Here is a 14,455-nt window from a genome sequence, read left to right on the forward strand (position 1 = left end):
AAAGAGGAAAGAGGGAAGGAAAGAGGAAAGAGTGAAGGAAAGAGGAAAGAGTGAAGGAAAGAGGAAAGAGTGAAGGAAAGAGGAAAGAGTGAAGGAAAGAGGAAAGAGTGAAGGAAAGAGGAAAGAGGGAAGGAAAGAGGAAAGAGGGAAGGAAAGAGGAAAGAGGGAAGGAAAGAGGAAAGAGGGAAGGAAAGAGGAAAGAGGGAAGGAAAGAGGAAAGGAAAGAGGAAAGAGGGAAGGAAAGAAGAAAGAGGGAAGGAAAGAAGAAAGAGGAAGGAAAGAAGAAAGATGGAAGGAAGAGGAAAGAGGGAAGGAAGAGGAAAGAGGGAAGGAAAGAGGAAAGAGGGAAGGAAAGAGGGAAGGAAAGAGGAAAGGAAAGAGGAAAGGAAAGAGGAAAGGAAAGGGAGAAGGAAAGGGAGAAGGAAAAAGGGAAGGGAGAAGGAAAAAGGGAAGGGAGAAGGAAAAAGGAAAGGGAGACGGAAAAAGGAAAGGGAGACGGAAAAAGGAAAGGGAGACGGAAAAAGGAAAGGGAGACGGAAAAAGGAAAGGGAGACGGAAAAAGGAAAGGGAGACGGAAAAAGGAAAGGGAGACGGAAAAAGGAAAGGGAGAAAAGAAGGGCAAAGGAAAGAAGGGCAATGGAAAGGTGAGGAGAAAAATAGAGGGAATAGAGGAGTGGAAGAGGAAGGCAAAAAAGAGGTAGATGGTCTAAGAGAATATTATGATTTCTCTTCCTTTTAATAAAATAAAGTACTGGAAAGAAAAATGAATTTAAAAAGATGAAACAGACATCAGGAATTAAGTTCCCAAAGAGCGTCGGGGGGGGGGGGGGGCGCAGAGGAATGGAACAACTTTTGCAATCTTCAAAAAGCAACAATTCATAATAAAAAATTAGGAGTAGGTGGATACTAAAGGCTGAAGCTACAAAAAAATGAAAGAACAATGAGGAATCAAAGGAGAAACAAAGTGCAGTTTAATTTAAGAATATAAAACATTTTATTTTAATAAATAAGCAGATTTTTTTTTAAATATTTCAAATATTGTAAATAATCCCCCCATAAAAAAAATGTCACAAAAGAAAAAAAAAATTTCTGTATTTTCCCCATAAGATATACTTTGCAAAAGTAATTTTTTTTTTTTTTTTAAAAAGAAAGTTAAACAATTACACAATAAATAAAAAGCTAAAATACCAGACACTGACCATCTTTTAGTCTCTAGCTTCTATGGAAGACTATCGTTAGTTGTTTGATTTTATGGTATATCAAATAGCAGGCATTGTAAATAACCTTATGATATTTTAACATGAATATGTCACACGAGTAAGTAAAAACAAAAAAATAATTTCTCAAATTTATTTCCTTTAAATTCTTTTGTGTCGCTAATAATCCAGTTTGTCAAGTTTTTAAACATCGATTTCTTAATATATTCAAATATTTAATTGATTTCTTAATAAATCAAATATTTAATCGATTCTATTTTGTGTATACGGGAGGCGACGGTGCCTTAGTGGTTAACGACAAAGACTTACAACCCGGGTTTGCAAAGTTCCAATCAAGTTTATTTCACAGAAACACTTTCGCTTAGAATGTGACAACCTTCACATAATCCTCCTTTTAAGTACCTGATGACTTTCTAGAAAGATTTCTAACTAGAAAATATTGAAGAAACCAATGCCAACAACAGAATCATCTGATTTTTATGAAATTGTTTGCAGATTAATTGGTTTTGCAAAAAAAAAAAAAAAAAAAAATTTAATTGATAAATTATATTTAATCCACAGAACAAATCCAGGATGGGCTTGGTAGTCATGGTAACCAAAAGATGATTCCATACTCCTAAATTCGGATCTCATGATAGGATGCATTTTTATTCCATAATCAGAATGGTAGGGGGTAGAAAGAACTAGAATAATGAATAGTTTGAATGTAAGGTTGGGAAATAAGTTAGTCAGTAAAAAGAAGATAGAAATGGTTGGGAAATCTGATTTCGGTAGAGTGGAATAAGGGAAACGTAACCTAACCAGAGTCAGTTTAATGTCCTACCCAGGGCAAATTCTATTTGACAAAAAGATGGAACCCTGATAGGTACTAGTACTCTAAGTCAGAGTTGACCTGGGACTAGTGATTGACTCGCCAAAGCTACCAAATTTAAAAAGATTTTTCTTACAAGGCAATCACCACTTATCAAGGCTCGAAGCCACTTAAGGATAAGGGTTAATGAATGTAAGGTCGTAGTGTAGTAATCGTTAATGATGTAGATCGGTAGAGTTTAAATTATTTAAGAGGATGGCTCAACAATAACTTGCTTACATTGGACTTGAAGGCTACCATATTGTAGTCAGTCAGGAAGCAGGCCAGTGGAACAGTGTTCCACAGGTGGGCGATTCTAGGAAAGAAGCTTTGTTCATAGAATCTGCATTTAGATTTAGGATCAGGCAGAGAGTGGGGAAAATTGTTGATAGTGGTTGTAACCAGTCGAGTTTATTTTTGTGAAAGTTTGGCAAGGAGGGACCATAGATTAAAGCTTAGATGAACACTTACTATGGAAATAAAGATAGAGCAGAGAAAGGCTTGTAACATGACTTCTGTAGGGAAGAGAAAAGGGCATCATCTACAAGGTTTCAAAGCTAGTTTTGAACCATCAAGGCAAGATAGGACGTGGTAAGGCAGCTCCTGCCCAGATGTTGCAACAGTATTTTATTTTAGGACGTACTTGGTTCTGCTCATTACTGATGTAGTTTAAGATTATATGTTAATGTTGACATGGAATAGTGTTTTTGTTTTTCAATGTTTTTATTGTGATACCAGGAAGTAAATAAAACAAAAAATACCATCATTTTCTTTAGGTCGATTATTCAAATCTTTAAAATTTAAATTAAAACTGTGGATGATGAAAATTGACCAAAAATCTCCTTTGCTATTGGATCTATAAAATTCTTAAAGCATCTTACATTCGTCAGAGTGATGTAACACACTTGGAAAATCATAAGTTAAACAAGTATTTTCTTGAGATACAAGGTGTCTTTAATAAGATTCCAGACTTTTTTGTATGGGCATTTAAAATTATCATAGACTCTTGAAAATTCTGATTTATATGATTACAGGTTCAAATGAACAGCTACAGCGGGAACTGGAATACATTCTACTAAAGCCTGATTGTCACAGCTGATGAATTTCAAAAATGCAATCTGGAAGTGAGGACACGTTAGAAGAACAATATGCAATTAAATTCTGTTTTAAACTTGGAAAAAATGTCACAGAAACGTCTGGAATGATTAACTCTTTTTAGACCATCTTGCATGAATCGAGCATCAGTTTTTGAGTGGCATAAAGAGATTCAAGGAAGGCAGAGAGTCTGAAGGATGATGAGAGGTGTGAAGAGGAGTAATGAAGTCAGAACATCAGTTGATTGGCCAAATAAAGAATTTCATAAATAAGGACCATCATGTATCTATAGAGACAATAAATAACCATTTTGATGTCAGTATGGAAACCTTACACACAATTATTCGCAAAGAACTGAAGATGTAGAAGATTTGCGCGAATGTACCAGTCTAAAACGCCATCCTTGTCACAGACTATTTTACCAAGATGGACATCAAGACAGTTCCTCACCCTCCCTATAGTCCAGACCTTGTTCCCTGTGACTTCTGGTTATTCCCTAAGCTCAAGGAGGCTGTCATTATGATACAATTAAGGAGATTAAAGGAGCTGTGATGATAATCATTGACACGCTTACACAAGAGGACCTCCATGAGGCCTTCTGGTTGTTGAAACGGTATAACAAATACATTTCAGCCTGAGGAAACTACTTTGAAAGGGAGTAGAGTTTCATGCGTATACTATCAACATATAGTACGGCACAATCACGTTGACACATCGGTTCTCGCCAACATTTTGAATCACCAAAGTTAAGCAACGTTGAGCCTGGCCAATACCAGATGGGTGACCATTTGGGAAGGCTGGGCGTGGAGCCAGCACCCTCACCATGTAAAAAAAAAAAAAAAAAAAACGATGGATGGATGGATGGATGGATTATCAACATATGAAAAAAGTCTGGAAACATATTGAAGACACCCTGTATATCATGTTTTTTATAAAAGTAGAAATCAAATTGTCAAACACTTTGGAGGAAAAAATCTTGGAGGAATCTAACGACAGAACGAGAATAAAAAAGTTAACTTACCAGGATCCTCTTCCCTGTCATTAACTGCCAACGTATTATTAACATCCATTGCACCTGGGGGTGGAGTAACACAGCACATTGCATTGTAAGTCCATCTTTTACCATTAACAGACACAAACAAATCACCATCTGGATAAACCTGTAGAACTTTTCCAATTTTACCTAATGCCTGATCATTTCAAAAACAAAACAAAAAAAAAAACAATTAAATTCGACAAAAGATGAAATTTATTGCTGAAAAAAAAAAGATAGTTTTGTCAAAATGACGTTTAGATTTAAAGACAAGTTCATGTTTCTCTTGGCTTTGAGTAGGCCAAAAACTGTTGATTTGGGAATTTAACATGACAACTGCTCCTACTGCTTCTCTAGGCATATCATTCAAGAAAACTGTGACAAGATTCTGAAAACCCCAAAAGATATTTGACAGAAATTTGACAGAAATAAACTCTCGATTCATTTGACAGAAATAAACTCTCGATTTTTTAAGCACAGGAAAAAATGAATAAGAAAATTTATTTTTATCAAATACCTTCCAGGATCAGCAATTGTCTAAGAGTAATAATATCTGGCAATCTCAGGTCTGACGATCACTTGTCTTATATATTAAATACGATTAATAAGGAGCTTTACGTATTGTGTATCCTGAGTTACCAAATTCCTCATAAATGGCATTTGCTGACTAGGCTTAACAAGATAATGATTCGCCTCCACTTAAAATACAGATCCTTAGTATTCGCTAGAGTTGGTAAGGTATTCTCAGATTCTTTTGAGTACTATGTACTACATATTTCCTGTCCGACCCTATTTCTTCTGGAGTATATGATCTGCTTGGATTAGATCTGCTGTCTACTCACCAGAATGTAGCAGTTGCTTCTGTTGCCTACAGATTATTTCATGATTCTTGCCGAACTGCAGTGCTTAAATACTGTCTTGTGTTTGTGCTGCAGCTAAACAGATCAAACCTGCGATGATATACATTCACATTAGACTCTCTGCATAATCATGCCGGTGTTTACTCAGAAATGTACTGGTGATCTCCTTTCACATTGTGTTTTGCAATTCTGAATGTGTTGCCTCAGAATTGTGTGAATGAACATGTATTAATGTCACATTTTTGAAGTTCTGTATTGACTAATGTGATATTCCAAAGTTTTATGCATTCCCTAATTAGCTTATTAGCCTCTGTCTATTGCTAACGATTTTATGACCATGGTTTAATAAAAGAAAACAGTTTGCACAAATGATATGCCTAGCAAAGAAGTACATTAATTTTGCTTAATTTGGTCATAAATAGTAAAGCTGTTGATTTCATAACATTTTGAAAACAATAAAAATAAGTGGAGATCTGATTGGGGTTTTGTTCTTGGGAACAAGGAAATACATGTCCTGGCTTTCAGTAGCTGGAAATTGGAAATTGTTTATTTCATGATGTTTAAACAAAAAAAAAAAAAACAACTAACAACAGCAATTACGTGATCGAAATTTTATTCCGATTTAAAAACAAGTAAATTTCTAATATAGGTAACTTTCTTTCGGTATAGCACTTTTGGATGCTGGCAACTACATCCATCCCCTAAATCTCTCATATGTGGCTACAAGCGCCATGCTCCAGTATATGCCCAACCCACATGAAAGGGCAGTATTGATACAACACTAGACATATTAATTAATTCCCTAATAGTAGCCCCCTGCTTCAAAGTGGCACTGTGCCTTGTTTGGGGTGAAAATTGAATAAAAAAAAAAAAAAATATGAGTTTCATGATAAAGCTGTTGATTGAAACCTATTTCAAGACCTAAAGGCAATACTCATTTTCATCCATTGCGATTGGTATACAGTTCTATCAAACCCTTCTCCACTTAAAGTCTCTTTCCTTTGGTTTGAGACTAGCAAGCTGTATCTAAAATATTCTTGTTAAGATAACAATCAAAATAAAAATCTAAAATTCATATCATCGGAATTTGCAAACAATTGACAAAAACTGGAAAGATACTGTGGATCCGGCTACAGAAACCAAATATGATGGATCATCGTCTCATACATTGCAAGACACAGGAATTCCTAAGTAAATTTAATGTTTAGAATATACTGTAAGGATATATACTATAGGATGGCTTTGAAATGCCGAGCTTTAGACCATTTAATAATTGCATGGGGGGTGTAAACTACAAAATATTACAACACTCTGGTTTTCAAGGTGCCTCAAAATAAGCTGATTAATGTGAGGTCAAGGGAGCAATAAGGTTTCTATGAATCCATTGGAGATCACATTCTCTTCTCTTAACACTTTCAAAACTCATAAAACTATTTGAGATATATATATATATATATATATAATATAAATTGTTCCAGACAAGGCATGAAACCACTCTATGTAAAGGGCTTAAAAAATAAATACTACTTCAAAGTCAAAAACTAACAAACAATAAGTATTGGATTGATTTTGACCCATAAAACAGCAAGTTTTCCTCCTTTGTCAGAAACATTACGTATAGACTGTGAGGACTAAAAAATAAAATAAGGGAAGTGAGAGTTATGAGGCTGACAAAAGTAAATCCAAAGTTGGCTTTCTCATAATGAGTCACTGCTTCCCCCAAAGATGACTCGAAGAGAAGAATTAATGAGATCAGGCAAACAGCGTCTTGACAACAAGTGACAAGGATGGTTGATTCTGGGAAGAATTTCACTATTTAAGATGTCAGCTCAACAAGAATTTCTGAATATTGGACTTGAAAACGACCATGTTGTAGTCAGCTGGGAAGCAGCTGCATAGTATTTATACATTGTCTGCTATTAAGAATTCAATTATTTTTTTTTATATAGATTAAAAGAAACTATCCCTTCAGTTTGAAACCTTGTGTATATAATTCTAAATATATGAAGTTAATTAAATTTATCTGGAATGGAGAACAAGTTCATGTTACTGAGACACCAAAGTAGACCTTATTAAATGCAAGAGGGATTGACCCTCAAATACTTTAAAGCAATCATAAACAATTATGCAAAAAACTGTATGAAAATAGAGCTTACATAACTAAAGTTATGGGCTCAGAACAATTTTAAAGTTGCAGGAATAAACCACATTAAAATCATCAAAATTTTCTAGACATGTTATAAATTCTGTATAATTGGGTATAATTTATCTTTATTTCTTTTCACTAAGATAAAAAATTAGCATAGATATCCCGAAAAATTGAGTCATAGAAAAGCCTTTAAAAATATTTTAGTGACCCCTGAAGATTGAACCTTCTTTACGATCTATAGACCTACCCTCAAACCCATGGTTCGAATTCGTGCAATGCAGAGCCAACCCTCTTTTCCTTAGTTGAGAAAAAGAAACAGGTTTTCAACACCCAAAGAAGGTCGTAGTTTACAGCGACTGAAACGTTGTGCTAATGACACCCAAGATGAAAATAATAGTCCGATTAATCAACATAACATAAGCATTCACATCTCATCGCAAAAATTCAGAATTGTATCATTTGTCTTTGTTTAAAATCATTAAAATCATAAATAAAATCAACATGATTATATGTAATCTTAGTCTGCATAAGAATTTTAGATGCGAGTTTCATTTTATAAAACCAGTAAATAAAACAATTATTTTTGGTTTCAGTTTGAATCAAATTATTAGTCAAGAAAAAATGTTCAGATTAATAAAAGCACAATTTGTTAAATTCAAAGAAATGTTCTTTTGATGATTTTACCATTTTTTTTCTACAAATTCTGGTTAATAATTATCTCAGCTAAATCTTTTGTAATTAAATTGAAAAAAAAAATCAGTTGTTGTCTGCCTCTTTTTTTTTTTTGTTGCTAAAAGTCAAATTCATTGAAAAAATAACACTGTGCAACAAAATTTAAGGTTAAAAAAAAGTACACCCATAGAAATAGTAAAAAAAATAACTAGTAAAAAAAAAGAAAAATTAAAAAAAAAACTAAAAATAGTAAAAATAGAAAATAAAAAATAACAAAACGAAATAGTAAAAAAAAAAGAAATAGTAAAAAAAAGAAATAGTAAAAACAGAAAAAGTAAAAAAGTAAAAAAATGAAAGAGTAAAAAAGAGTAAAAAAGAAAAAGTAAAAAAGTAAAGAAAAAGTAAAAAAATGATGTGAAAAAGTAAAAAGGAAACGGAAAGAAAAGGAAACGGAAAGAAAAGGAAACGGAAAGAAAAGGAAACGGAAAGAAAAGGAAAGGAAAAGGAAAAAGAAAAGGAAAAAGATAAAGAAAAGGAAAAAGAAAAGGAAAAGGAAAAAGAAAAGGAAAAGGAAAAAGATAAAGAAAAGGAAAAAGAAAGAAAAAGAAAAAGAAAGAAAAGGAAAAAGAAAGAAAAGGAAAAAGAAAGAAAACAAGACAAAAAGAAAACAAAACAAAAAGAAAGAAAAGGAAAAAGAAAAAGGAAACAGAAAGAAAAGGAAACAGAAAGAAAAGGAAACAGAAAGAAAAGGAAACAGAAAGAAAAGGAAACAGAAAGAAAAGGAAACAAAGAAAAGGAAACAGAAAGAAAAGGAAACAGAAAGAAAAGGAAACAGAAAGGAAACGGAAAGAAAAGGAAACAGAAAGGAAACGGAAAGAAAAGGAAAAGGAAAGAAAAGGAAAAAGAAAGAAAAGGAAAGAAAAGGAAAAGGAAAGAAAAAGGAAAGAAAAGGAAAAAGAAAAGGAAAAAGAAAGATAAAGAGAAAGAAAGAAAAGGAAAAAAGAAAAGGAAAAAGAAAGAAAAGGAAAAAGAAAGAAAAGGAAAAAGAAAGAAAAGGAAAAAGAAAGAAAAGAAAGAAAAGGAAAAAGAAAGAAAAGGAGAAAGAAAGAAAAGGAGAAAGAAAGAAAAGGAGAAAGAAAGAAAAGGAGAAAGAAAGAAAAGGAAAAAGAAAACAAGACAAAAAGAAAACAAGACAAAAAGAAAACAAGACAAAAAGAAAACAAGACAAAAAGAAAACAAGACAAAAAGAAAACAAGACAAAAAGAAAACAAGACAAAAAGAAAACAAGACAAAAAGAAAAGACAAAAAGAAAGAAAAGGAAAAAAGAAAACAAGACAAAAAGAAAAAAAGGAAAAAGAAAAAAAAGGAAAAAGAAAAAAAAGGAAAAAGAAAAAAAGGAAAAAGAAAACAAGACAAAAAGAAAAAAAGAAAAGAAAAAAGGATTTTGGAAGTAAATTAAAATGAAATTAGCAGCCATCTTGAATAGATGCATTTTATTTTGTTATTTGTTCTTAAATAATATTTTGATTATCTTCTGTAATGTTTAAATAGACCAAATTTGAAAAGATGAATAATAAAAATATTTAAAAATATTAAGATGTAATTGCTGTTGTGATACAAATTATACGATGTTAAAAATATGCAAGAAAATTCAATAATTACTTTTAATATAAAAATCTAAAATGATTCTGCGATTTTTGTAATGGTAAATCACTATTCCTGCATTTCATTCTAATAAAGTACAACAACAAAGAAAAATAACATTTGAATGGAGTGATTGTATTTAAATTTGAAATCTAACGTTGTATATAGACAATACTAAAAAGAAAAATATGAAATAATAGCAGCGATTCGGTAAAACATCACTATTAAGAACATTCCTTTGGTGATAGTGAGTACTGTGGAAGTATATATTAAGATCAGAGTGAAATTACCTCCGACCTCTTGAGTGAATAAATGTCTGAGAAGTTATTTATCCAAAAACAGTATAAGAAAAAGGATGAAACATTTTCTGAAAACATGCTTCAGGTATAATCATAAATGATTGGCAGAATAGATTAACAATTGAACATTTGAGTTAGCAAGTTATGATGGTCAATGAAATAGGGGATAAATTTACATTACTTTATTACATACATTATACTAACAGATTATCTCTCTTTATGTGGACAGGAATTTTATCTATGGATGACTTGAATTAAAAATAAAATAAAAACTGAAACAATCAACATACCATTTTCATACTGTCAGTCCATTCACCGTGGCCTTTTTGGTGTTCCTTAACTCTGTGGATGTCATCAATTATTTGAACATAATCTCCAACAACAAACGAGCGGATCTGGAACACAACAAAACAATGTTTTATATTTAAAGTGGACAGCCATTCACTTGCTACTATTAAATCCCATCGTATGTTAAAGTTCATAAGAGATTCTTGTTTTTTTTTCTTCTAACAACAACTCTTATTTTTACCTTTGAAGAATAAATTTGTATAGAAATATTGGATATCAAATATATTACCATTTTAGTCATTTGAAATTTATTTTGAACTGTTAAACTTTCCCAATAGTATGATATAATGTATATGTTTTCTACACTATTTTAAGAAAACCATAACACTAATATATACATATATTGGTTAGCACAAAAATTGAAAGCTTCAAATCTCCACACTAACGTAAAGTACTTGCAATAACCCTTATCCCTGAGTGGCTTCCGGGCCTTGATAAGTGGTGACCACTGTGTAAAAAAAAAAAAAAAGAAAAAAAAAAGTATGAGAAGTAACATTCTAAAGATTATATATATATATATATATATATATATATATATATATATGAACTAGCTGAACACCTAGTATTGCCCAGTCATACAATACACTTAAACATGTCTTAATTTTTGCATATTGTGGATGTATTATTATAGAATCAATCCTCTATTGATTATATATTACAAGCAATAATTTGTCTGATGGACTAATTCGCAAAAATTTTTTTTTAAAAATAATGATAATGTCGTTCATTAAATTCCGTCTGTGTTTGTTTATAATATGTCAGCTGATATTTGGGTTTGGCGATGAATGGCCTGAAAAAGTCATTTCTGATTAATATTTAGTTTTAAAATATGCAAATAAAGAAATGATTGCAGCGATTTTAAATGGTAACTCTTATCGTAAATTGATCTACTTAATAAGAAAGAAAAATTAAAATGGTTAGTTACACCTAGTCTTTAGCACGGGATCATTCGATCTGTAGTCAATTCTTCTCTACCACTAAGCTATATATCCAGATGGCAATGAATCTGTTTTTTTTTTTTTTGTTTTTTTTTCTTTTTAAATGATTTTATTATCTCCCTTGGCCGATGTCATGAAAAATATTCCTCAGTAAAAATTCTTTTTTATTGATAAGAAAGAAATACTATTTTTAGGATCGGGTTTTGTGATTTCTCATGATCAAGTTCGAAACAGCATTTTCATTGCAAAATGCAATCTTTAGGTTATTAATTCTTGAGGAATCTATAACAGACATTTTATCACTTTTGAACAAAAAACAATTATATAAACAAAACAATTAATCAAAGTTTGAAAAAGAAAAGAAAAGAAAAAACATACCTTTGTGAGTGCACCTGGATGAAATGTCCACCTGTTACTGCATCCTTCATAAAACACACGTACATCGCCCCGGTCAGTTATACGATGGACAGCACCAACCTGACCAATATACTAATAATAGAAGCAAAATTAAGTCAAAATTTTATCACAACCAGAAAGAAAAATGGGGATGACTTTCTGTATTATTAAAACATGAAATTCAATTGTTAACACTCATTCAAGTATGTAAAATCAAAAACTAGAATATATAAAAACATTAATATAGTAAATCATAAAAGTGAATTAACAAGCATGTATAGACAGATTACAAATTGTTTTTTTTTTTTTATCTGTTAATTCTTTGAGTATTTTTGGTACACTACAAGTTATGACGAGGACAACAAATATCATAGATGAGCTAAAAATAGAAGCTAAAAGACATAACAGCTTTATTTTCCAAGTTAGATGTCAGTAAAAATATGAGACCTGATGAAAGACATCCTAAATTGTTAAATGCTTTAGTTATTTTGTTTTATGGCATATCAACCCTTTTCAGATTATTTAATGCTGAATTCGGTAATTTTGGAAAAACGTTTTTATGCTTCAAGTTCTTTATTTCTTCAAATATTTATTCACTAGCAAAGATACCTGTGCTTAGCACAGGACTTTGCAGGCACCCTTGCGTTAAGTGGATGCTGTAAGAGCAACTATTTCTTAAAGTATTTAAAAAATTTTAACTACCTCCTTAAGTGACTGAATCCAACTCTGAACTTTAAAGCAAATAGGTTATATCAAAGTCGACACTAATATTGTTCCTATTTACTTGCCTGTCCACGAGGGCAGAGTTAGACCCAAGGTCGGTTTTTAATGTGGGGAAAATCCAGCTCCCCAAAGAGGAGCATTTTGGATAGTAACAAAGATAAAAATTGTCTCAGTCATGAAGGATTTCTCCTCCGTGAAAGTATTTCCCTCCACTGACCAAGGACAGAAATGGTGAAGTGTAGTATCAGAACAGATACTACACTGTGATCTTGTTTACATAATTTATTGCATGAAATTTACAAATTAAGTTATAACATAAAAAAATGAAAAATAACATACAAGAAGCTGAGGCATGAAACCCATAAAAAAAAATTTTTTTTTGGGGGGGGGGGTCTTTCTAAAAGTCTATAAAACTTTGAAGAATACTCTTGACTAGCACCATTCACCATAATACCGCATTCACACTTTGGAGTTAAACCTACTTATACACTATGATCTTGGCCCAAAGGCCAAGAATGGGCGTTTAAATTGCTACACATAAAAACTGAAACAATAACAAAGAATTACAATGGTTTAATATCACAAACACATTTTTATCAAAGATAATGTTAAAGATCATATAAACAAATGGAATGACCCTTATCCCCGAGTGGCCCTTGGGCCTTGATAAGTGGTGAACTCCATGTAAAAAAAAAAAAAAAAAAAAAAAAATGAACCTGAATTTATTAAAAAGAAATAGACTTGATGCTACTTGTGTTTTGAACTCCTAATGACTATGTTCGTTGGGAAACCAAAAAAAAAGAAGCATTTTTCACGATTCACCAATAGCATCTAGTGTGAATACACCTGAAGATGGTTACATTGAATGAAACATTGTGGAAAAAAAAAAACAACTAAGATGAGAATAACAGTCCAAACACTCAAAATAATACAAAAAAATAAGGTTACTTTATGATATCACATGGCAAACCTCAATTTGGTGTGCACGATCCCTCGGTAGGAAACCATCATGCTAGGTTTGGTCATGATCGGTCCAATGGTGTGGGCTTTAGGAGAGTATATATATATATATATATATATATATATATATATATATATATATATATATATATATACATACACACACACACACATACATACATACATAGACTATGATCTTGACTATTAACCTTTACTTTGGAAAATGGTGTGCATCATCCCTAGGTGGGGTACCATCATCATGTCTGGTTTCGTCATGATCGGTCCAATGGTGTGAGCCGTAGGAGAGTTGTACACACACACACACACACACACACACACACACACACACACAAATGTTTTGGTTGTTTCATAGAGTATAATTGTTATTCCTGACTTTGCAAAACATGATTGAGTTTTGCAATGGGGGAAAAAATAACAGCAATGTTCAGTGCATTTTAGATCAGAAAGCCAATATCTGGTACTATCAGTCCTAAATTGTTGAAATACTTATCAAAGGAATGCTTTATCAATGCTATAAATGCATAAAAATGTATAGAAGATGAAAACATTCTCTATATTTCAAAACAGCAATTGTAATCTAAACTTGATGTAGCAGTAGTATTATTAATACTACTTCTTTTTATATATTAACAAAAGTAGATGATGATTTTTTTCACAAGTTAATTACAAAAATTTTAGCTCGGAAAATTATTAACAAAATATTGTAAAAGAAAATTGTGTAAAAACAGTTGTACAAATTAAAACTTTTTTAATGTTTTTATTTGAATATTTTTTTCTTGAAAAATTAATATTTTTCTTGCAATTTTACTATAAAGTGAAACAATCAGTGAAATTTTTTAAAGTTTATTGTATTTGAATGTTTCAAAATTCTTAATTTCAATAAAGAAAACAATCATGCAATGTTATTGCTCTAAATGTTTTCAATACAAGTAATAAAAATGCTAACTTACATGTTATGAGAGTGTTATGTTGCATGGCAATTCAGCCATCTTGCCAAATGAAAATATAATTCTGATCTTAATTGCCTATTAGTGTCATGTCTCGTCTACCAAATCTAATAGGCGCCATTACTGGAGGAAATCTTTTTTTCTTCTTTTTTTTTCTTACTATAAAAAATGTTTAATACATTCCTTATAGATTGTATGTGTGCATATATATATATTATATTTCTCTTTGTTTGTTCCACTTTTTCTTGGAGACTACTGGGCCGATCTGGTTGAAATTTTGTATAGATGTTTATTATGATAAGG

General features: G+C 31.6%; 1 protein-coding gene across 1 annotated transcript in view; it reads right to left on the reverse strand.

Annotated features, from left to right (window-relative positions):
* The window catches only part of LOC145300063 (E3 ubiquitin-protein ligase MIB2-like), a 629,636-nt gene that overhangs the window by 36,570 nt on the left and 578,611 nt on the right, over positions 1–14,455 (reverse strand). The window contains exons 8-10 of the mRNA XM_080144453.1: positions 11,484–11,594; positions 10,110–10,214; positions 4,184–4,352 (exon numbers count right to left, since the gene is read on the reverse strand). Of these exons, the coding sequence (XP_080000579.1) occupies positions 4,184–4,352; positions 10,110–10,214; positions 11,484–11,594 (385 nt within the window). The remainder of the gene's footprint in view (positions 1–4,183; positions 4,353–10,109; positions 10,215–11,483; positions 11,595–14,455) is intronic.

This window comes from Euprymna scolopes, chromosome 2 (assembly GCF_053919585.1).
Source record: "Euprymna scolopes isolate OS-2025 chromosome 2, ASM5391958v1, whole genome shotgun sequence".
Taxonomy (NCBI): Eukaryota; Metazoa; Mollusca; class Cephalopoda; order Sepiida; family Sepiolidae; genus Euprymna; species Euprymna scolopes.